At 41.8% G+C, this 23,179-nt stretch overlaps 1 protein-coding gene across 1 annotated transcript in view; it reads right to left on the bottom strand.

The window, feature by feature from the left end:
• The window catches only part of MDFIC (MyoD family inhibitor domain containing), a 125,355-nt gene extending 115,617 nt beyond the window's left edge, over positions 1-9,738 (bottom strand). Inside the window, exon 1 of the mRNA XM_006772144.1 lies at positions 9,557-9,738. Within this exon, the coding sequence (XP_006772207.1) occupies positions 9,557-9,738 (182 nt within the window). The remainder of the gene's footprint in view (positions 1-9,556) is intronic.
• Between the last annotated feature and the right edge of the window lie 13,441 nt (positions 9,739-23,179).

Genomic DNA, 23,179 nt, shown 5'->3' with positions numbered 1-23,179 from the left:
GGGAGAGAGAGAGAGAGAGAGAGAGAGAGAGAGAGAGAGAGAGAGAGAAAATTGATGACATTGGCTGGAGAGGCCAAAGAGGTGAACTTTGATTCCATCATTGGCTGAGGAGGAACAGACTCTCCCTTTATTTGTGGTGACAATCTTTCCTGTACCTTAACTGAAGATATTGAGAGCCATGGAGGATGAGTAATTAAAGACTTGGGAACTGAATAGTTTAACACAATAGACTTTGAACTTGTTCTGATGGGAGAGAAGTTAGAAGTCATCATTATTGATTTCTTATAGGAAGGGAGAGAGAGAGATAGAAACATCAATGTTGCCGAAACCGGTTTGGCTCAGTGGATAGAGCGTCGGCCTGCCGACTGAAAGGTCCCAGGTTCGATTCCGGTCAAGGGCATGTACCTGGGTTGCAGGCACATCCCCAGTGGGAAATGTGCAGGAGGCAGCTGATCGGTATTTCTCTCTCATCTATGTTTCTAACTCTCTATCTCTCTCCCTTCCTCTCTGTAAAAAATCAATAAAATATATTAAAAAAAAAAAGAAACATCAATGTTGAAAGAGAACCATTGGATGGCTTCCTCCTACACGCCACACATTGGGGATCAAACCCATAAACCTGGCATGTGCCCTGAATGGGAATCGAACTGTGACTTGGTTTATAGGTTGACACTCAACCACTGAGCCATGCCTGGCTGTGCCAAAATCATCTTGCTTTTTGAGAATATGAAATATTGAGATAATAGACTTAGAACATATACACACTTTGTTGTAGCTCAGGTATTACCATTTCCTTGTGGAAGCAGGTGATGGGGTACAAGATAAGTACAAAGGAAAAAACTTTTGAGGATGTTATTGTGCTTTTTAATTTTTATTTTATTTAAGTATTTATTTACATATAATGTTTATTTAGAAAGTCATAGAGGTAGAAGAAATGAGTGGTAGAAGAATGGGCTCAGGAAACAAGTTACAGAGAAGGGGAAGGGTAAAGTACTTGGGGGATTGGGGAGAGAAATGAGGAGGGGAAAGGGGCCTGGGTGCTCCTGGGAGGAAGAGCACACACTGTGCTTCATTTTTTTTTTTAATATATATTTTATTGATTTTTTACAGAGAGGAAGGGAGAGGGATAGAGAGTTATAAACATCGATGAGAGAGAAACATTGATCAGCTGCCTCCTGCACACCCCCTACTGGGGATGTGCCCACAACCAAGGTACATGCTTTTGACTGGAATCGAACCTGGGACCCTTGAGTCCGCAGGCTGACGCTCTATCCACTGAGTCAAACCGGCCAGGGCCCTACTGTGCTTCTTGAAATACAACTCTTTTAAAGGTGGGATCTCATGGATGGACCTGCAGAGTATTATGCTAAGGGAAATAAGCCAGTGAGAGAAAGACAAGTACCATATGATTTCACTTATATGTAGAGATAAAACTCATGGATGCAGAGAACAGACTGACAGCTGTCAGAGGAGAGGGGGTTGGGGGATGAGTGAAAGGGTGAAGGAATTAAGAAAATTAACAAAAAGACTCATGGACACAGGCAGCAGTATAGTGATTGCCAGAGGTAAAGGGGCCTGGGGGGAGGTAGAAGAGGGTAAAGGGGGAGTAAATTGTGATGGAAAGAGACTTAACTGGGGTGGTAAGCAAACTCCTAGAGAAAAAGAGAGTAGAATGGTGGTTGCCAGGGCTGGGGGCTGCGGGTAGGGGAAAATGTTGGTCAAAGGTCACAAACTTTCAGTTATAAGGTGAACAAGTTCTGGGGAACTAATGTACAACATACTGATTATAGTTAACAATGCTCTATTATGTTCCCAAAAGTAGCAAAGAGGGTAGATCTTAAATGTTCTCACAACACAAAGAAATAATTATAATTACTATGCTAAGGGAAATAAGCCAGTGAGAGAAATAACTCATGGATGCAGTATACATGTATATGTATATATATATGTACATATATATATTAACTAACCTTATTGTGATAATCATTTTACAATATATTTGTGTATTAAGTTATCATGTTTACACTTTAAACTTACACAATGTTATATATCAATTATATTTCAATTAGCTAGGACAAAAGGTAGGTCTTATTGGGAACCAGCTTTTGCATTTTTGGGGTTCCTTAGAGAGTTTGAGTTTTAGTTAATATGCTTAGCTATGTCTCAGATTAAAACATGACTTTCTAGATTTAAGCCAGAGAAAGCCTCCATCTAACTGTTGGAATTTTGTGGTGAAAATGTGTCCTTTTCCAAACATGAGATGTTATGTTTCTAAGAATATAGGTTTCATACAATTGTTGGAATTTCTATTCTGGAGGAAAAATGCCTACGACTGAATCTTTTAGGAAGAAAACCACAGATATTTGTGACATTATATAACTTTTAATTTTCACTTATAAAATTGTGAAATGAAATTTGATTTTAACCAAAAAAATTCATAGAGAGATGACATCAATGTCAGAGCTATTCAAGTTGGTTTAGGGATGTTGCCCCATACCTCTGAATAAATGGATGGCCCAGAACCATGGCCACCACTTCTGGTTTGAAACCAAGCGGGCTTGGAAACCACTAACAGTCTCAACTTCCTATTAGAAGACTGTGCCTGGGATAGGAGGAGAGATGCAAGGTTAGAGTAGCTCATGGAATCCAAATTCTGCAAAAGTGATCCTGAATGCTGAGAAATGGCAGAGATTAAGTAAGAGACTCATGATGATTCTCTGACCTACAGTCATTATGACTTGATTTTTTGGAAGTTTTACATGTGTATAACAGAGTAAATATGGATTAAGATTTATAGCTACAAATCAGTAAGAGAGTGCAAGTCCTCTAGCCCTGTGTTCACTATAAGCCTCTCATTCTGAGGAAGGAGAACATAACTTGGAGTACAAGTCTTGTTCTACTGCAAAGTTGAAGAAGAAAGAAATTATCGCCAAAAGTTATTAAGCAACCTTGGAGTTCTTTGCAACCCAAAGAGATCTTACCAATTCTCTCTGTGACAACCTTGTTTGAATGATGGAGTTTGGGTTCAAGATGCTGGGAAGAATATGGCAAGCTGGAAGGGTATTCCAGTCTTTAGTAGTACAGAATAAGCTCATTCTTCAATCTTCTAATAGAATTCCCTACAACCCTAGAGCCAGCCCACTTTTGGATTGAAGGCTGAATATATATTTTATTTTGCAGGAGTTTGTCATAATGAAATTCCCTATAAGCAACTGGTTACTTGCCTTTAGAATTTAGCAGACACCAACCACAAGTAAAATAAATCTAGTAATGACATGAACTGGGTTAGAAAAAAATATTTTTTACTTGTTATTGTAATTTGAGTGATGAAGAGAAATAAGCGAAAGATATCAGAGAAGCTGTGGGAACATAAAACTAGTGGAGGAACCAAGAGGTGATTTTGCAAACATTGCAGTGAACTCTGAATTAGGGTCCATTTCATGTTCTTGAAGAAATACAAATGAAGATAAAATTCTCTGCTAGTGCTATGGCTTGCGACACAGGTGAAACATAATTTTGGGTCTTGTATCCAGGTTAAAGAAGACTTACTCAGTCCCATCTACTTTGGGCTTCACATGTATCATGTTCTTTACTTCTCAGAACAACTTTATAAAGCGGAGAAAGGTAACTTCCTCTCTTTCTCTCCTTTAGTAACTGGCACAGTCAAAATCTGAAAGTCGGCTGGACTGACTCGATAGCATGTTATTTACACCACACCAGGAAATCATGAGTCATTCTCTGCTGATGTATGTTTTTTATTATGTCTAACGAGGAGCAGATTTTCAGAAGCAGCTGACAGTAGTTATTAATTACTGTCAGAAACAAAAGCTTAGTAAAAATCATTAACATGTATATTTGGTAAACATTATCATTCAGGTAAACAATACTAAAAGCCTCACTCAGCAGGCCAATTCATTCAGCTACTTTGGCTGCATTTTGCAGCCCACTTGTCTTGATTGACCATCATGATAAAGTACTTTTCAACAGAACTAAACATCTCACAGGGCACGTATAAACTTAATTCTTGTCGATTCACTTCCATTATTGATATGCGTGATTACATTTTTTCAGGACTAAATGCATTTTCCATGTTATATCATACAGCAATGAAACATTTTATATCAAATACATATTTCCAAGAGCTGGAGCAGTTTCAAGACTCCTTTTAAGGAAAAAATTTAGTTCTTCCAAAAGGTGCCCACTTGGCCTACTTCCACAGGCAAGTGGGCTGTTTCTTTGAAAGAAAATTCACCTTGAGTTCTTCAACTTTTTCCACAGAGTATTAATTTTGCATCACCTGTCTGGTTGGTAAAACCTTTGACTCTCCTTTCAGTTAGTAACATGAAGCAATAACTCATGAATTGATTTTCATTCTATACTAGTGTCAGACTCATTTGAGATGAGCTATCCTCGATTGTTGAAGCTTCAGCCTTGAATATACTGAGTTACCAGAAGTCAACATGCACGGATTCTATTCTCTCAGCTCTCTGAAACAGTGTTGAGTGTTGCTCTCGGTGTGCGCAGACCTAGGTTCCTATTCTAGACTCTTCACTTGTAAATATGTGACCTTGAGAAAATTACTTATGCTCCTTGAGCCCAATTTCCACACCAGTAAGATACTTCAAGAAATCCATATCAGCTCAGGAAACATATGTAGAATACCTGTTAGGTACCAAATTTTGTGCTGGAGTTGGGTGCAAAAACATTTATTCATGTAGTGACCCAATATTTATTTTGAGCATATAATATATGTTAGCCATTGTCTTCAGGGCTGAGGATAACCTACTGAACAAGGCCAACAAATTCCCTGTTCTCAAAGCTTGTATTTTAGTAAAATATTAAGAAAATAAACAAGAAAACCAAGAACTAATTCAATATAAATTCAGGTGATAGGAACCATGAAGAAAATAAAACAGAATGAGCAGGTGACTTTGTGGGAACAAAGATGCTCTAGGAAACGTGCTCAGGAAAGCTCTCCTCTAGAAGACAGACATTTGACAGAGATGCAAAAGGAAAGGTAATCAAGAAATCTCTGAATTAAAGGAGTTTATAATCTACCAGAGGATGGAGAAACAAAGGCACAATCTCTGTAAGTGCTAGGATAGAGGTAGGCTATCGAGATTTCCGGGGAGGGTATGTTCAAGCAACACAAAAGTGCTTCACATAAAGTTATGCACAAATAGGTACTTGCCTAATGCTGGGCATGCTTTATCTCTTTGAGATTTAACATATGCTCTTCTCCTTTAATCACCATAAGAATATACTACTTGAACCTTCATGATGACTTAAAATCAGAAAACACTTGGTCTAATTATATGTCATTTTGAGACAAAAAATTATATATATATGTATATATATAGTGCTACAGACTTCCCTTTTCTCTTGGCTTATAAGACTAGGTATGGTGCTTGATTTCTGTCATTAACCTCTATTTTTTGTTTTCTTTATTTCTAATTTTGTTAATTGTTGTTTTAATTTCAAACTGTCTGGATATTTTTATATCTACACAGAAAATAATTGTTTTTTAAAGAAAAACACATACATATTTATGCACTCCAGTTATTTTTGTTTCTGGTATTTAGAAGTACTTGGTATGAAGTAAAAATAGTCCATGTCCGTTTCAACATAGACCTCATTTTCAGTGTCTTCAATATAATACGGGAAAGATATGATTAGATATAATTACTTTAACCCCTCTGTTACTTTAACAGCAGATTTTTTTTTTCAAAGCACATAATCTATAGTGGAAAAAAAGTTATGTAATCTTATTGGAGGAGAGAGAAATATAAACCATTAATAAATCTGAAAGACAGACTATCTTGAAACTCACATGAAGACTGGTGGATAAGAACATGCATTTTGGTCTTAGATACACTCAGGATCAAGTATTATTTCCTGTACTTAACTGATTGTGGTTTTGGTGTGTGTTTCAATCTCTCTGGGTCATCTGTACAATGTGATAAATAGCATCTACCTCATAGGATTCTATTGAGGCTCAAGACATTGCATAATTTAATAATGCTTAAAAAGTGCTTAGCAAAATACCTGATACATAGCAAGTATCCAAAATAGAAATTTTTACTCATATTATATATCAATTGTATTATATATTCTATGGAATAGTCTATATACTATCAAAAAATAAAATCTTTAAAAAGTAATATATTTTGTCAAGGATTATAGTAGAGTTATTAGAAACCCTCTACCTTATCATAATTTAAGCATAGGCAGTAATAAGGTGGTCCAGAACAGAGTCCAAACATAACATATACAGTTATATCCATATAGTTAGATAGGGGCTAGGGAGGTAATCATGGGAGAAGGCCAAGGTTTTTTGTTTGTTTGTTTTTATTGATTTCAGAGAGGGACCGAGAGGAAGAGAGACATAGAAACATCAGTGATGAGAATGAATCATTGATCAGCTGCCTCCTGCATGCCTTCCCTACTGGGGATTGAGCCTGCAACCCAGGCATGTGCCCTTGATCGCAATCGAACAGGGATCCTTCAGTCCACAGGCCAATGTTCTATCCAGTGAGCAATACAAGCTAGGGGAGGGTTGTTGTTTTTAATGTGAGGAAATGGGAACTGAAGGTAAGCCTAGAACTGCAAAAGACAGGGGGATGTGGATACTGTTAGCAAAGGTGATGGAGCTAAGTGTAAGAATCATCATCTCAAGTCTGCATGAGCACATGAACACGGGAGGGGAAGTGGCAGGTGGGTGAACAGGGATTGGCCTGACCTGGCAAGGGGCATAAGGAAGTCCCAATAGTGAAAACCAGGTGCAGGGAAACCAATTCCATCCCTGCAGGGATTCGGACATGAAAGCAAAATTCCAGCCCTGACTGGTTTGGCTCAGTGGATAGAGCATTGGCCTGCGGACTGAAGCGTCCCGGGTTTGATTCCCGTCAAGGGCATGTACCTTGGTTGCGGGCACATCCCCAGTGGGAGGTGTGCAGGAGGCGGCTGGTCGGTGTTTCTCTCTCATCGATGTGTCTGGCTCTCTATCCCTCTCCCTTCCTCTCTGTAAAAAATCAATAAAATATATTTTTAAAAATAAATAAATAAATAAATCTCATATCTGCTAGCTGTGAATCTATAAATCAATTGGGACTTAAAAAAAAAAAAACTAAACTAAAGTTAAAAAAAAGAAAAGAAAAGAAATCAAAATTCCAAGCTACGAGTCACAAGATCTAAGCAAGCCCTGATTCTGCTACAACACCTCCTAGCAGCTTTATCTTTTTCCTCCATAGAAAGAGACATGTTCCAGATCTAACATGATGGCCTTGGCAGTAAAATTTCTCAATAAAGATGTTGAAGCCCAAATAGCTTAACAAGTCACACAAGATAAAGAACACATTTGCTAGCACTGAGAGTGGCTGTTGTTTAAGTAAATGGGACACAATGGCTTTCATTCACTTGGGATACTACACAGATGATATGCACACAAGCTGAGATTGGTTAATTTTCTGTTGCCTCGTGTATTTTGTAGTAGTTTGCTACTCCAGAAAAGACTTTCTTAGTGACCCTATCAAGTATATTCATCCAACCATTGATCTATAACAAGAAGACATGGCCTATACTATTCAGAATAATATCTCAGCACATAAAGCCATGCCTGATCCATAGGACTGGCTTTATGGATACACAACCTGTGCAACTGTAGTTGGCCTTTGGCTTGCTTTAATACTCTACTGTTACCATCTAGAAATTTATAATTTTATCTTTGAACTTGTGTTTTGTAAGTGACAAGGGGACAATGGAGCATGCATGTGAGCAGAGGAAACATTCCAAATATTTGTCCTCTTTTCTTTGTTGCCACATTATCATACTGTGTGTGTGTGATGTCCCATGACTCATACCAGTAGTCATTTTTCCTGGGAGGTGCAATCCCCTGCCAGCAGCAGTAGCCTGGGGAAAGGCAATTAATCCCATCCTCAGGGACACAGCTCACTCCACCTACAGGAATCCCACTTGCCCCACCCTGGATCTCTACCCCTGCTGTGGAGGCAGGAACAGAGATATGCCTACGTCTCTGAGAAGTCTCAGGGAGAATCAGTGACTGGTTTTGGGGTGGGACAATTTCCCTCACTTTCCTGAGGATCTGATTGGTGCCCCCCCTTCACAGGAGAGCTGATAGAAGCTCCAGGCTACCAGCAGGCCCACTGTACTGTCTACGAGGGGCTCTACCCTGCCAAGACCAGAGAAATATTCCAGAAGAGACTCAGATGTGTGGCTCTGGAGGGGGGACACACCCACCATCTCCCCTGAGATCTGAACTGTACCTCCCACTCAAGGAGACCCAAAGGTCGCATCCTCCCCATCCACAGAAAGCCATTTCAGAAAGAGCCTTTTCAGTGGCTAAGTCTGACAGCTGGCCGGCAAGTGGAGGCAGGAGCAAGTGGATCCTGAGGTGCTTAGCTACATTTTCTGACCTGTCCCTGGGCCCTGTGGTGCCAATAAGCCAGCTTTAGAGGGCAGCTTGGCCCATCCCATGGTTAGCCAAGCCCTGTGGAGGCAGCCACAAACTATGGATCACTTGGAGCTTTGAACAGGACAGCTTCTGACAGTGGCTAGCACCAAAGTACTTATCTGGAGACACAGAACCAGCACACAAAACAGACAGCCTCAGTCAACGTAAGACCAGGATCCAAGGGATGATACTAGAAGGTGATGTCTGATAGTCCCCATCCATCCTGGGTAAAATGACTGTTTAAGTTTAATCTTGCTATTCTGGCTTCTGTAATCGCTTGCTTGAACAATAAGAATACTCCAGAGGCAGCCACAAACTATGGATCACTTGGAGCTTTGAACAGGACAGCTTCTGACAGTGGCTAGCACCAAAGTACTTATCTGGAGACACAGAACCAGCACACAAAACAGACAGCCTCAGTCAACATAAGACCAGGATCCAAGGGATGGTACTAGAAGGTGATGTCTGATAGCCCCCATCCATCCTGGGTAAAATGACTGTTTAAGTTTAATCTTGCTATTCTGGCTTCTGTAATCGCTTGCTTGAACAATAAGAATACTCCACATTCCTGAGGGGCCATAAAAATACGCCCTGGACAGAGTCATCAGCCCATGTGCCGCTGAGTCTCTAAAAACACTATACTTCTGTACCTGAGTGCTGAGACCATAATAATTGTTTTCCATTGACTCAGTGGCTCTAGTTCCAGTTCCAGGAACCGAGATTATAGATAATTTTTAAAGATAACTAACTTTGCTCAATTTAGCTTCTGTAGAGATTGCTTTTGCAAAATAATTCCGCATTCCAACGGTGAATAAAGGTGAGATTTTGCCTATTTAAAGCATCCTGTTGCTTTGATTCAGCACTGCGAGATTTGGAGCCACATCTCCCTTATAGTTGCCAGCTTTATTGATAAAAGACTCTTTGATTTGATTTTGCATCCTGTGTGTCACTCACAGGGTACAATACAATATTTGGAGGCCCCAGCGAGATCCCAGCGCTTTTTGGGGTGCTGGTTAGGACGCAGGGAGGTGGCCTATCTCCTCTGGGCAGCCTCCGGATGTCAAGGAGTCTCTAGGGGTTGCTCACCCTGAGACGTTCCAGGGTCCCAGAGAATCTCCATTCAAGTCTGGCAGGCGGACAGGAGACATTTTTGCACCCTGAAAATTTTTCAGAGTCATCAGGAAAGCCTCCGGAGGTAAGCCTGGTTTTCGGGGACTGGTCATTAGTGGATTGGAAGAAGGGTCGGATGCGACCGCTAACTTCTCCATCCTTGGACTGCTGCTGAGATGTCAGTGTTTACTCTTGGTTTTGGTTTTGTTGTCTGTGGGCCCTATGTGTCTTGTGTGTCGTTTTCATTGCTTCGCTCAAATCCTCTTGGAAGACATTTGTGGATCTATCCAGCCTCTTTAACTATTGAGGGATTGAGTGAATGGATTACTGACCAAGCTTATCAAGGATCATTAAGGGACTTCACCCCAGACAATGTGACTCTCTATACTTTCCTCCTAATCTGTATACTGTCCCTGATTGAAGATTCATTTTCACAGGTCAACGCTGGACTCCGGGACGACTTACAGCCCCTGGCAGACCTCACAGGTAGTTTTAGCTTTTTTTCCTCTTCTCTCTCACTTCAGGAAAACTCCAGCCCTCCTTATGGGAGGTGGACCTAGCTCTCAGAAAACTCCCCTGGGTTGTATGATTAAAGCCTTTCAAGGAAGGGTTGTGAATGGGGCTGATTATGGTTTCAGGTTTTCTCCTGGGAGACTTAAAACACTTTGTAGATCAGAGTGGCCCACTTTTGGTGTAGGGTGGCCGGCGATGGGCTCTTTCAATTCCTCATTAATTCAGGCGGTTTGGGGCATCGTCACCAGAAAACCGGGACACCCTGATCAATATCCCTACATTGATCAATGGTTGGCCTTAGTCCAGAACCCTCCATCCTGGTTAAAGAATTGTGCCTTGCAAGTAGGGGCCCGAGTCTTAGTGGTGAGACCTAAGGCAGTTTCTAAGAAAATCCAGAAACCCGAACCCCCTGCTCCGCCTCCCACTCCAGAGCCCCCTGTTCTTCCTCTGCCTCCGGAAGAAACAGATCTCCCGCCCCCTTACAGTCCTGCACCTCGGCCCTGTGCTGAAGCGCCACAAGAGGGCGCTTCCCTCTCACCGCCCCATACCCAGAGCAGTTCAGAGTATGGAAGCTCTGAAGGGCTCCCACCAGAGGGAACAGTTTCCTCTGCCATCTTGCCCTTGAGAGAAGCGCCATGCCCGGTGGATGGGGAAACGGGAGGGTGCCCCTTTATGGTTTATGTCCCGTTCTCCAGGAGTGACCCCTATAATTGGAAAGCTCAAAAGCCCCCATTCTCAGAGAAACCCCAGGCTCTGATCGGTCTGCTGGAGACTATCTTCCACACCCACCAGCCAACCTGGGATGAGTGCCAGCAACTCCTGGCCACCCTCTTTATCTCAGAGAAACGAGACCGGATTCGTTTAGAAGCCTGGAAGGCTATTCTCGGGCCATGAGGAGGGTCAATCAAGGAAAACTGAGACCAGATTGAGGAAGCCTTCTCTTCCCTTCACCCCCGATGGGACCCCCATACCAATAGGGGCAGGGCTTCTTTGGACACTTTTCACCATGTTCTCTTGGGAGGTTTAAAAACAGTGACTAGAAAACCTACCAATCTGTCTAAGGTTACTGAAATTATTCAGGAACCTCAAGAGTCACCCACATCTTTTTTGGAGTGTCTGTGTGAAGCCTACCGGGTTTACACTCCTATGGATCCAGGGTCTCCAGAAAAACAGCGGGCGATCAATGTGGCCTTTGTAGCTCAGTTGGCTGCCAATATTAGGAAGAAACTCCAAAAACTAGAAGGATTTGAAGGAATGAATCTGTCACAGTTGGTGGAGGTAGGTCAGAAAGTCCTTAACAATAGAGACACCCCGGAGGAGAAGCAGGACAAAAGAATTGCAAAGGTAGTGGTAGCAGCACTATGAGAGACAGGCCCCACAGGAAAAGGGTAGAGGAAGAAGAAAAAGAAAGGCAGGCAACAGCTAGGGAAGAATCAATGTGCCTATGTTAAGAAAGAGGGGCACTGGATGAGAGAATGTTCTAGCAGACTAGCGAAGGAGGGCCAAAGGGCACACAAACTCTGCAGGTCTTAAATTTGGAAGAAGATTGATGGGATCAGGGATCCTCCCCATTGAGCCCCCAGGAGCCCAGGGTAACCTTGCAATTAGGGGGAAAATCAGTTCGTTTCTTGGTAGACACTGGGGCAGCCTATTCAGTCCGGACAGAGCCTATGGGACCCATAATCTCCAGGAAGACTTCAGTTCAGGGAGCCACCAGACAGACTGCCCTCTTCCCTTGGACATCAAAAAGGACTGTAGACCTTGGAAAGAATACGGTAACACATTCATTTCTGGTCATGCCGGAGTGCCAATACTCCCTTCTCAGACGAGACCTCCTGAAGAAACTACAAGCCACCATCTCCTTCGAGGGAAACGAAGCCCACCTCACAGTGGATCCAGGGAGCCAAGGTCCGGTCTCTTCTTCCCCTACCTGTATTCTCTTAACCTGTCCTCTCTTAAAGGAATACCTTTTACAAGAAAAGGCCAAGGCAGCCCCCGATGAGGAGCATGAGCCCTCTACCTACTTGGAGGAGTTACAGCGACTCTTCCCCACAGTCTGGGCAGAAAACAACCCTCCGGAGTTAGTGAGCCATCAAGCTCCAGTACTGGTCCAACTGCTAGCGACCGCCACTCCAGCTTGAGTAAGGCAGTACCCCATGGGCCTTAAAGCTAAAAAAGGAATTGCTAAACACATTTGCCGGTTTGGGGAGGCAGGAACTTCTAATCCCTTGCCAATCTTCTTGGAACACCCCCTTGATGTCAGTTCTGAAGCCTGGAATTAGAGACTACAGACTGGTACAAGACCTAAGGGAGATAAATAAAAGGGTTGAGAATATACACCCTTACACTCTGCTAAGTCTTCTGCCTCCAGAGCGTCAGTTTTACAAGGTCTTAGGAATAAAGGATGCTTTCTTCAGTATACCCCTGACCCTGGCCCCAGTTAGTCAGCCCATTTTTTGCTTTCGAGTGGAATGACCCGGAGGGAGGATTTTCAAAACAACTAACCTGGACCAGGGTTTCAAAAACTCTCCCACCCTGTTTGATGAAGCCTTAAGCTCGGATCTACTTACATTCAGACAGGAGCATCCAGAGTGTACCCTGCTCCAGTATGTAGATGAGCTTCTACTTGCTGCAGATACTGAGGAAAGTTGCCAATGAGCCACATTATCAAAGGCAGAAGAACCCTTTCCCTCAGCCGAATAGAGACAATCTTGCAAATCCCCATGCCTACAACCAAGAAACAGGTTTGAGAGTTCCTAGGAGGGGTTGGATACTGCCGCCTATAGATCGCGGGATTCTCAGAGATTGTTAAACCTCTATACTCAAGCACTGGGGGAATGCAGCCATTGGACTGGACAGAAATTGAATAACAAGCCTTTGAGGGACTAAAAAAGGCTCTCGTCTCAGCACCCACTCTGGCCTTACCGGATGTCACGAAGCCCTTCCACCTCTACATCAGTGAGGTAAGAGGCATTGCAAAGGGAGTTCTCACCAAAATCCTAGGTCCCTGGAAGAGACCTGTGGCCTATCTGTCTAAAAGACTAGACCCCGTGGCATCAGGATGGCCTGCATGTCTCCGGGCAGTGGCCACCACGGCACGACTGGTAAAGGAGGCAGATAAGCTACTCTGTGTCAAGAGCTAGCCCTGACAACACCCCACGCTGTTGAAGCCCTCCTCCAAGGCACTCCGAAATGATGGATGTCAAATACCAGAGTCACCCAGTTTCAGGATCTCCTCCTTGACCAGCCCTGCATCCGATTCCATAAGGCGCTGGCCATCAGCCCTGCCAGCCTACTCCCAGATGATGACCCGGAGGAACCTACCCATGACTGCATAGAGGTAACAGATGCAGTTCAAGTGGCTTGCCCAGAGTTAACAGACGTCTCTCTGTCATCACTAGATGAGGTACTGTTTACAGATGGGAGCAGCTATGAGCAGTATGGAATCCCATATGCAGGGGCAGCGGTAGTCACTCTGGACCACACCATTTGGTCAGAATCCTTAAATAGGGGCACTTCAGCACAGAAAGCTGAACTTCTGGCCTTAATTCAGGCCCTCTGATGGGCAAAGGGGAAGTCTGTCACCATTTATACTGACAGCCAGTATGCCTTCGCCACAGCACACATACATCTACTGGAAAAGAGGATTACTAACTTCAGCTGGAAAGGACATTAAAAATAAGGAAGAAATCTTAGCTTTATTAGAGGCCATCTGGCTTCCCAAAGAAGTGGCAATAGTACATTGCAAAGGACATCAGAAGGAGAAACAGTAGAGGCTCTAGGAAAGCGAGCTGCAGACCAGGCTGCCAGGGAAGCCGCCCCAAAACCAGTGGGGCCTCTCCAAGTATTGGTGACATTACCGGACCTGGACCTACAACAAAACCCCTCATACACCAAACAAGAAGAGGAGTTTGCAGAACACAAGCAAGCTACCAGAAGGCCAAGTGGTTGGTGGACTCTACCAGATGACAGACAGTTGGTCCCAGAGGCTCTAGGTCAGATGTTAGTTGCCCAGTTACACCAGGCTACCCACCTAGGTGTCACCAAGACTTCTGAACTTCTGCGAAGCAGGTACTATATACCAGGTTTAGATAAAATAATTAAAAGTATAGTCACTAGATGTACTATTTGTGCACAGATTAATGCCAACCAAGGCAAGAGAGTCGCCCTGGGAATTCGGGCCCAGGGGAACTCTCCAGGAGAACATTGGGAGGGAGATTTCACAGAGATCAAGACGCCAGCATCAGGGTAGAGATACCTCCTAGTTTTTATAGATACTTTCTCAAGTTGGGTTGAGGCCTTCCCCACCAGGACAGAAACTGACTCTATAGCAGTTAAAAAGTTACTCCAAGAAATTATACCTAAATTTGGGCTGCCAGTAATTATAGGATCAGATAACGGTCCTGCCTTTGTAGCAAAAGTGTCTCAAAGTATAGCTCAAGTCCTAAGCATAGATTGGAAACTTTATTGTGCATACCGGCCACAGAGTTCAGGGCAGGTAGAATATATGAATAGAACTCTGAAAAGGACTCTAACTAAATTTGTCCTAGAAACTGGTGAAAACTGGACCAACCTGCTTCCCTTCGCCCTTATGGGCCAGTTATACCCCATACCAAAGGGGTTCTCCCCATTTGAAATCATATATGGAAGACCTCCCCCCATCCTCCCCAAGTCAGGGAGGAATTAAAAGCTGAAATTCATAATCATTTTTTGCTCAAGTCCCTACAGGCTCTACAGCATACCCAGAGGCTACCCATAAGCTTGTTTGAGGCACCCTGCCAGTGCCCACCTCGGACCCTGTACATCCCTTCCATCTGGGGGACTCAGTGTGGGTAAAGTTCACTGCCCAAGGACTCACGCCAACTTGGAAGGGACCCTACACTGTTAATCGTGAGCACGCCCACGGCTGTTAATTCGACGGTGTCCAGACCTGGCTACACCACTCCCAGCTGAAGGCAGCAGAAACAGAATGGACCGCCGACACCACCTCGGACCCCTTAAAGATAAGACTTTCGCGGGTATCAAAGTCCTAACCTTTTTCCTGTTCTGTGCAAGTGGGAATCCCCATAAACCAAGACTATGGTACTGGGAACTCCAAAATGGGGTCACGGGGAAAGTAATCGCTCATACCACTGTACAGGAAAGAAAACAAGTAGCCTTTATCTTTGATCTGTGTTCCCTACTAGGAAGGGGCAGCTCACCTGAACCCCCATCCTTTCAACTAGCCCGCCGGGGATCAGGGGGGCATAATGGGTTTTGCGGCACCGTAGGCCATGAAAGAAAATTACAGACAATGGAAATCTATATTTGCCCTGGCTCTGGGAAGGTTGGTACTGGGTGCCTAGATTCAGGGGCATTTTATTGCCCTTCCTGGGGCTGTGAGACTATTTCCACTATCTTGGGAGATCAGAAAAATAAGGACCCTCATATAAGCTTCCAGAAGCTCCTCACTGGCCTCTCTTGCCCTTGTCAAATAGAAGCCTGTAACCCAGTAGAAATAAAAGTCATCAGCGGAGGGGATTTCTATTGGTCAACAAGAAGGACCTGGGGAATAAGAATCTATGCCACCGGTGTAGACCCAGGAGCTCTCTTCACAATCCAGAGGAGAGCCAAATCGGAGCCCATGAAGCCTATAGGTCTGCCGTCAGACTTGGCCCTGCCCATACGCGTTAAACCACCCCAGGCCTTACCCAGTCCTGAAACCAAGTCAAGGACCCTGTCCCTACCTCTCAGCCCTTCCCAGGAACACTCCCTTCTTGCAATGTTGGGGGCTGTGCACCATTTTGTTAATACTTCCCAGCCCACAATCGGGAAGGACTGTTGGTTATGTTTAGACCCCAGACCACCCTATTACGTAGGTGTGGGAATTTCCCAGGACATCCCCCAACTCCGGGGGCCAGATAATTGTTCTTGGGATCAGCCTAGACTAACCTTGGGGGATCTTCAGGGACAGGGGACCTGCCTGCTCTCGCCAAACTTTCCCCTCCAACAGTCCCGCTATGCGGATTCCTGTAATCAAACCCACTGGGGAAATAGTAGCTTCACTACCTATTACCAAGCACCCGAGCAGACCTGGTTTGCTTGCACAAATGGTCTAACCAAGTGTGCTTCCTCAGAACTATTTGAGGAAGACAAGGAGCCCTTAATCTGTGTCCTAGTCTATATCCTCCCACAGGTTTTCATATACAATGGGAAGGAAGGGAGAGCCCACATCTACTCGGGCCTTTCACCAAACCGATACAAAAGGGCTCCTGTCTTAGTACCCCTCCTATTAAGCCTGGGTATTGCAGGATCAACTGCTATTGGGGCTTCGGCTCTAATCAAAGGGGATATAAACTTAAAGGAACTGAGTGGACAGGTGGATATAGACATCAGATACCTCGAGAGCTCCCTTTCCCATTTAGAGACACAGTTAGACTCCTTAGCAGAAGTGGTATTACAGAATAGACGAGGACTGGACCTTCTCTTCATGAAACAAGGAGGATTATGCATGGCTCTTGGAGAAACTTGCTGTTTTTATGCCAATAATTCGGGAATAATACGAGAAAGCTTGGACTTAGTAAGGCAAAACTTAGAGGAGAGAGAAAGAAAAAGAGAACAATCAGAAACTTGGTTCCAAAGTTTGTTTAATTGGTCCCCCTGGTTGACTTCTCTCTTGTCTGCAGCAGCAGGACCCCTTGTCCTATTGTTCCTAGCTCTAACCATTGGACCTTGCCTGATAAACTGCCTCAGAAAACTATATCGAAAATAATTAACTCTGTAAAGTTACTAGTAGTTAGAGGGCAGTACAATCATCTCACTAATGAAGATGAGTCCATGATTTGACTCACATACATAAAACCAGTGGGGAATGATGTATGCTAGCCCCCATCCATCCTGGGTAAAATGACTGTTTAACTTTAATTTTGCTATTCTGGCTTCTGTAAACGCTTGCTTGAACAATAAGAATACTCCCCATTCCTGAGGGGCCATAAAAATACGCCCTGGACAGAGACATCAGCCCAGGTGCCGCTGAGTCTCAACAAACACTATTCTCCTGTGCCCGAGTACTGAGACCATAATAATTGTTTTCCATTGACTCGGTGGCTCCAGTTCCAGTTCCAGGAACCGAGATTATAGGTAATTGTTAAAGATAACTAACTTTGCTCAATTTAGCTTCTGTAGCGATTGCTTTCGCAAACTAATTCCACATTCCAATGGTGAATACGGGTGTGATTTTGCCTATTTAAGCATCCTGTTGCTTTGATTGAGCGCTGCGAGATTTGGAGCCGCATCTCCCTCACAGTCGCCAGCTTTATTGATAAAAGACTCTCTGATTTGATTTTGTGTCCTGTGTGTCACTCTCGGGGTACAATACAACAAAGGCACTAAACTCTGTCAAGAACTTCACTTTGCTTTTTATGTTTAATTATTGCGCTGCTTATTACTTTGTTATTATTTTCTTTTTTCTTTTATATCTCTCATTTTAGTCCTTCCTTTTCTTATTTTGTTTTTTTTTTCCTTTCTTATCTTTGCTTAATTTCTGTTCTTTCTTCTTTCTCTTCTTTTTAGCCTCTTCAAGTTTTTTCCTTCCTCTTTTTTTTTAAGTTTTTATTGATTTCTGAAAGGAAGGGAGAAGGAGCAAGAAATAGGACCATCAATGATGAGAGAGAATGCCCCATGCCTCCTGCATGCCCCACACTGGGGACTGAGCCTGCAGCCCAGGCATGTGCCCTGAGCGGGAATTGAACCCTGACCTGGTTCATGGGTCGATGCTCAACCACTGAGCGACACTGGCTGAGCTCCTTCCTCTTTTCTTATACCACTTTTAATTTTCTATTCTTTATTTTTTCTCCTTCTGTCTTTGCTTTCATATTCTTTATTCTTCCTTTTTTTCGTACTTTTTTTCTTTTCTTATATTATTCTTGTTCTCTTTTCTCTTTCTCTTTCTCTTTGTGGTTATTTTTGTTGATGTTGTTGTTGGGGTATTTTGTATACTTTTGTTTTGTTTCCTCTGGTTTTGTTCTGTCAGCAACTGCAGAATAGCTCACACATGGTAAGGGTTAAGCCAGCCTGAGGGGAGAACCCACCCATGAAAGAGACAACAACAATCAAGACCCTATTAGAACGAGAGGACCAAAATAACCCACACAAGGGACATTCCTAAAGCATTGAGCTCAGGAGAACAAATTTATGAGACCACTGGTTTACGCAGGACACTTACTACATATGGCCACCCCACAAAGACTGGGAGTCATAGACATTCTATTTAATATGCAGAAACAAACATAAAGTGACAGCTAAAAGGGAAGACAAAGAGCCCTGGACGGCTTGGCTCAGTGGATAGAGCGTCAGCCTGCGGACTGAAGGGTCCCAGGTTCGATTCCAGGCAAGGGCACATGCCTGGGTTGCGGACTCAATCTCCAGTGGGGTGCGTGTAGGAGGCAGCTGATCAATGATTCTCTCTCATCATAGATGTTTCTATCTCTCCTTCTTCCTTCCTCTCTGAAACCAATAAATAAATTATTAAAAAATAAATAAATAAAAGGGAAGACAAAGAAAAAAAACACAAATAAAAGAAAAGGAAGAATTTCAAAAAAAGGAGCTAAATGAAATGGAAGCAAACAATTTATCAGATGTACAGTTCAGAGTAATGGTTATAAGAATGCTCATGGAACTTGGTGAGAACTTTAAGGACCTTAAAGGAAAATACAAGAAATTTAGTTAGAATAACGTCGGCATGAAAAGAGACATATAAACTATGAATAATAACCAGTTGGAAATGAAGAATAGCATATCTGACATCAAGAATACACTAAAAGGAATTAAAAGCAGGCTGGATGAAGCAGAGGTATTTATCAGCGATCTGGAAGAGAAGGTAGAAAAAACATCCAATGAGAGAAACAGAAAGAAAAAAAAATTTAAAAATAAACAAGGAGAGTTTAGGGGAATTTTAGGACAACATGAAATGTAACAATATTTGCATCATAGGGGTATCAGAAGAAGAAAAAAATGAGCAAGGTATAGAAAATCTGTTTGAAGAAATGATAGGAAACTTCCCTAAACTGGTGAAGGAAAAATCATACAAGTTCAGGAAGCAAAGAGAGTTCCAATTAAGATGAACCTAAAGGGACCCACACCAAGACACATCATAATTAAAATAGCAAAATTAAAGACAATGAGAGATGGCCAATTGACATATGAAAAAATGCTCAAGGTCATCAGGGAGATGCAATTTAAAACTGCAAGGAGGTGTCACCTCCCACCTGCCAGAATGGTTCCTATTAACAAATCAATAAACAGCAAGTACTGGAGAGGATGTGGGGTAAGGGAACCCTAGTACACTGTTATTGGGAATGCAGACTGGTCTAGCCACTGTGGATTACAGTATGGAGTTTCCTCAAAAAATTTAAAAAAGGAACTATCCTAAAGACCTCAAAACACCAATCAGAAAGAATATATGTAATAACAGTGTTATTACAATAACCAAGATCCGGAAACAGCCCAAGTGTCCATCAGTAGATGAGTGGATAAAAAACTGTGGTACATTTCACAATGGAATACTATGCAGTTATAAAAAATAAAGAGTCTTATTCTTTGCAACAACACAGATGGACCTGGAGAGTATTATGCTAAATGAAATGAGCCAGTCAGAGCAATGCAAATACCATATGATCCATGAGCGCTGGCCGGTTTGGCTCAGTGGATGGAGTGTCGGCCTGCGGACCGAAGTGCCCCAGGTTCAACTCCGGTCAAGGACATGTTCGTGGGTTACGGGCACATCCCCAGTAGGGGATGTGCAGGAGGCAGCTGATCGATGTTTCTCTCTCATCAATGTTTCTAACTCTCTATTTCTCTCCCTTCCTCTCTGTAAAAAATCAATAAAATATATTTAAAAAAAAGAATAAACTGTGCTTTGCATACTCACAACTGTAAACCTATTTTTGCCCCACCCTGGATATGCATGTACAAGCTGTGATATACAAATTATTAATTTTGGTGAATCTAGATATGCATAAAATGTCCTTACATTTTCATTTAAAATTGATATTGTACTACATAAGGATGAATAGTAAAATTCATGCTGATAATTTAAAATTTTAATTTTTCTTACTTAGAACAATAATTTGGAAAAACAAAAATGAAATCTGAGATATGTCAAAAAATAGATCACTGAAGGAAAAAAAGGCTCTATATTTTATACCTTTAATGGGATTTTTTTTCCTGCTTTTTGAACAAGGGAGCCATATTTTCATTTTTCATTGGGTTCCTACAAATTATGTAGACTACCCTACTGGTCCATAGTAGCACTTGTTGAAGGAGTGAAATCATTGTGTAGTTACTACATGACTGGTGCTATGTGAAGCCCTCTACATAAGATGATCTTATTTTACCCTTAAAAAAATCCTTTTAAATTAGATGTTATAGTTACCATTTAACAGATGAGAAAACTGAAGCTAAGCGAGATTAAACAATTTAGCCAATATCTTAAAACTTATTAATAAAGAAATTAGGGTTCAAACCAAGATTCAGATCTGTAGAATCCCAAAGCCCATTTTTTATGACTCTGTTGCAATTCTTCCCAGAAGCCAGGCTCATGCGAGCCTTCTCTTGGGCTGCTGGGTGTATTCAGAAAGGCCCAAGTTTCTATTCCAAACCAAAATGAGGCAAGAATACTGAGCCATTTCTACATTTTTTGAAAATCCAAAGGACTTTCAAAAGCTCTAGTTCTGTTTGTGCACCCAAATAAATAATTCATGTTTGAGTGGGTGCCAGTTACCAGTTAAATGTAGAATTACTTAAAATATTTCAGTATTTGTGTCGCAGAGTCTGGGGAAAAATTTAACCTTACCTAGATGTCTTATTTAGTTCTTCAAGATAAAGACCATCTTATTAGGGTCTGTTAAGTATTTCTAGCTATAGTCTAGTCTTGAGCTATGTATTCAAGGAACAAGGTATTTTAGCAGTTTTAATCTTCTTTCCCCAAATCTCACTGGCAAACAGGAGTATATCTTTTATTCATGGTGTTGAATAAAAGCTCCTGCCTAGATATGCATAGTTTTTAAAATTATTTTAAATAATGTTCACTATGGTAACAATATATTGAAGTTTCTGTCATTTGAACATGAAAATGTTTAATTGGAGGATGAAATATAGTGCCAAACTCTTGAGCATTTAGTATTAATGACAGGGGAAAAATCAGGATATCACCATATATCAAACATCCCTTTTTTAATTTTAGTATTTGTTAGAAAATAGAATCTATTTATAACATGTTTGTGATTAAATTCATTTTATCATTATAAATTTTAAATCAAATACTCATTTTAGTACTAGAGGCCTGGTGCATGAAATTTGTGCATTCTGAGGGAGGGAAAGTATTAATGACAGGGGAAAAATCAGGATATCACCATATATCAAACATCCCTTTTTTAATTTTAGTATTTGTTAGAAAATAGAATCTATTTATAACATGTTTGTGATTAAATTCACTTTATCATTATAAATTTTAAATCAAATACTCATTTTAGTACTAGAGGCCTGGTGAATGAAATTTGTGCACTCAGAGGGAGGGAGGTCCCCCAGCCTCGCCTGTGTCCTCTCACAGTGCGGGAGCCCCACAATGATTGCCCCAAAGAGGTAGGCCCCGCCTACCCATCCGGGAATCCTAGATAGGTTGTCCCAAAGAGGTAGGCCAGAGCTGGGGATCCGCCTCCATGCCCTGTGGAGCCTTAGGATCCCCAGGACTCGCTTCCCGGAGCAGCAGGCCCTGCCTCCAAGCCTCGAATGCAGCATCAAGCCCCTGCCTACCTGCTCACGTGAGCACAGCTCCACCCACCTGCACGTGCCAACTGTGCACGCAGCCCCCTGGTGATTGCCTATTGCAGCGTGAGGGCATCAGGGCATGAAGGCGTGATGACCAGATAGGCTTTTATTAATAGGATACATTTTGATAAAAGTATTTATTACTATAAACCCATTTCCAGATCAGATGTGTTGTGATAGGCTCAGTATGTAGAATAGGGACCAATCACAGGCACTTACCTTTTCTCTATTACTAGGTGCAGAGTTCCAGGTAATTATAGAGAAACACTTTCACACAACATGGGCTGTAAGACATTTTCAAGTACTTTTAATTCTGTTGATAATAACATTCTCAAGTATCTATATTTAATTTTCCTTATTAAATATAACATTAATCATACTAATATTATATAATATTTAGTGACAGAGCCATTCGGATATTCTTTAATTTGCACTCAGAATAAAACAAATTATTTAAATGTAAATCTCTCTAACTTGTAAACTTCACTTTTGTTACAGAAGCCAATTGCTTTTGCTCTTAATATATGCAAAGGAATAATGATAAAAACTGGTAATTCCTTTGGCCTGATTTTCTTATTTGTAAAGTGAAGGCAAATAAACTTGATTATTTACAAGGGGCTTTCCTTCTCTACAAATCTAGAAAATTCATTTTTTCCTTCAATATAAAAAACACATCATCTCATTCTTTACTTTGGCTAATAAAATTACTTCTGATCTTTTAATTTGCTCAAAAATATATTAAATTGACAAAATAATCCAAGCAAAAATAGCACCCGAGATCATTACAATCAGTAACATTACTTAGGGGAATAAATATTTTTTTTGTTGTGCTATTTACCTCCACTTCTTGTTTAATTCCAGGCTGGTACATCAATATTGTGTCAGTATTGTTTTTAAAAGTGTCCAATTGCCATCTCCTCTTGTCATGTAATGGGAAATGTTTCTCCATCTCTGAATTAATTAATTACATGATACTGTAAAAATATTTATTTGGTGAAGAAAGAATAAAAGGAGCAAAAGAAAGAATAAAATTTTGGATTATTGTGAAATAACTAACAGGCACTTTCATAGATAATATATTCTTAGTTTTTTAAAGTGCAATTATGACAAAAGAAGTGTTTGTAAATGCCTGTGTGTGTATGTGCCTGAGTGCGTGTGTTGGCGAGACAGGGAAAAATAAAATAAAACACCTAAAAAGGAAGAGAATATGGAAAAAATGTAAACAAATCATTTCTCAAATCTTTCTTCACTAAGAATCAAAATGTTTCAATATAATTTCAA

The sequence above is a fragment of the Myotis davidii genome, unplaced genomic scaffold, assembly GCF_000327345.1.
Source record: "Myotis davidii unplaced genomic scaffold, ASM32734v1 scaffold1063, whole genome shotgun sequence".
Taxonomy (NCBI): Eukaryota; Metazoa; Chordata; class Mammalia; order Chiroptera; family Vespertilionidae; genus Myotis; species Myotis davidii.
The sequence above is the reverse complement of the archived record's forward strand: the minus strand, read 5'-3'. Positions and strand labels throughout refer to the sequence as shown.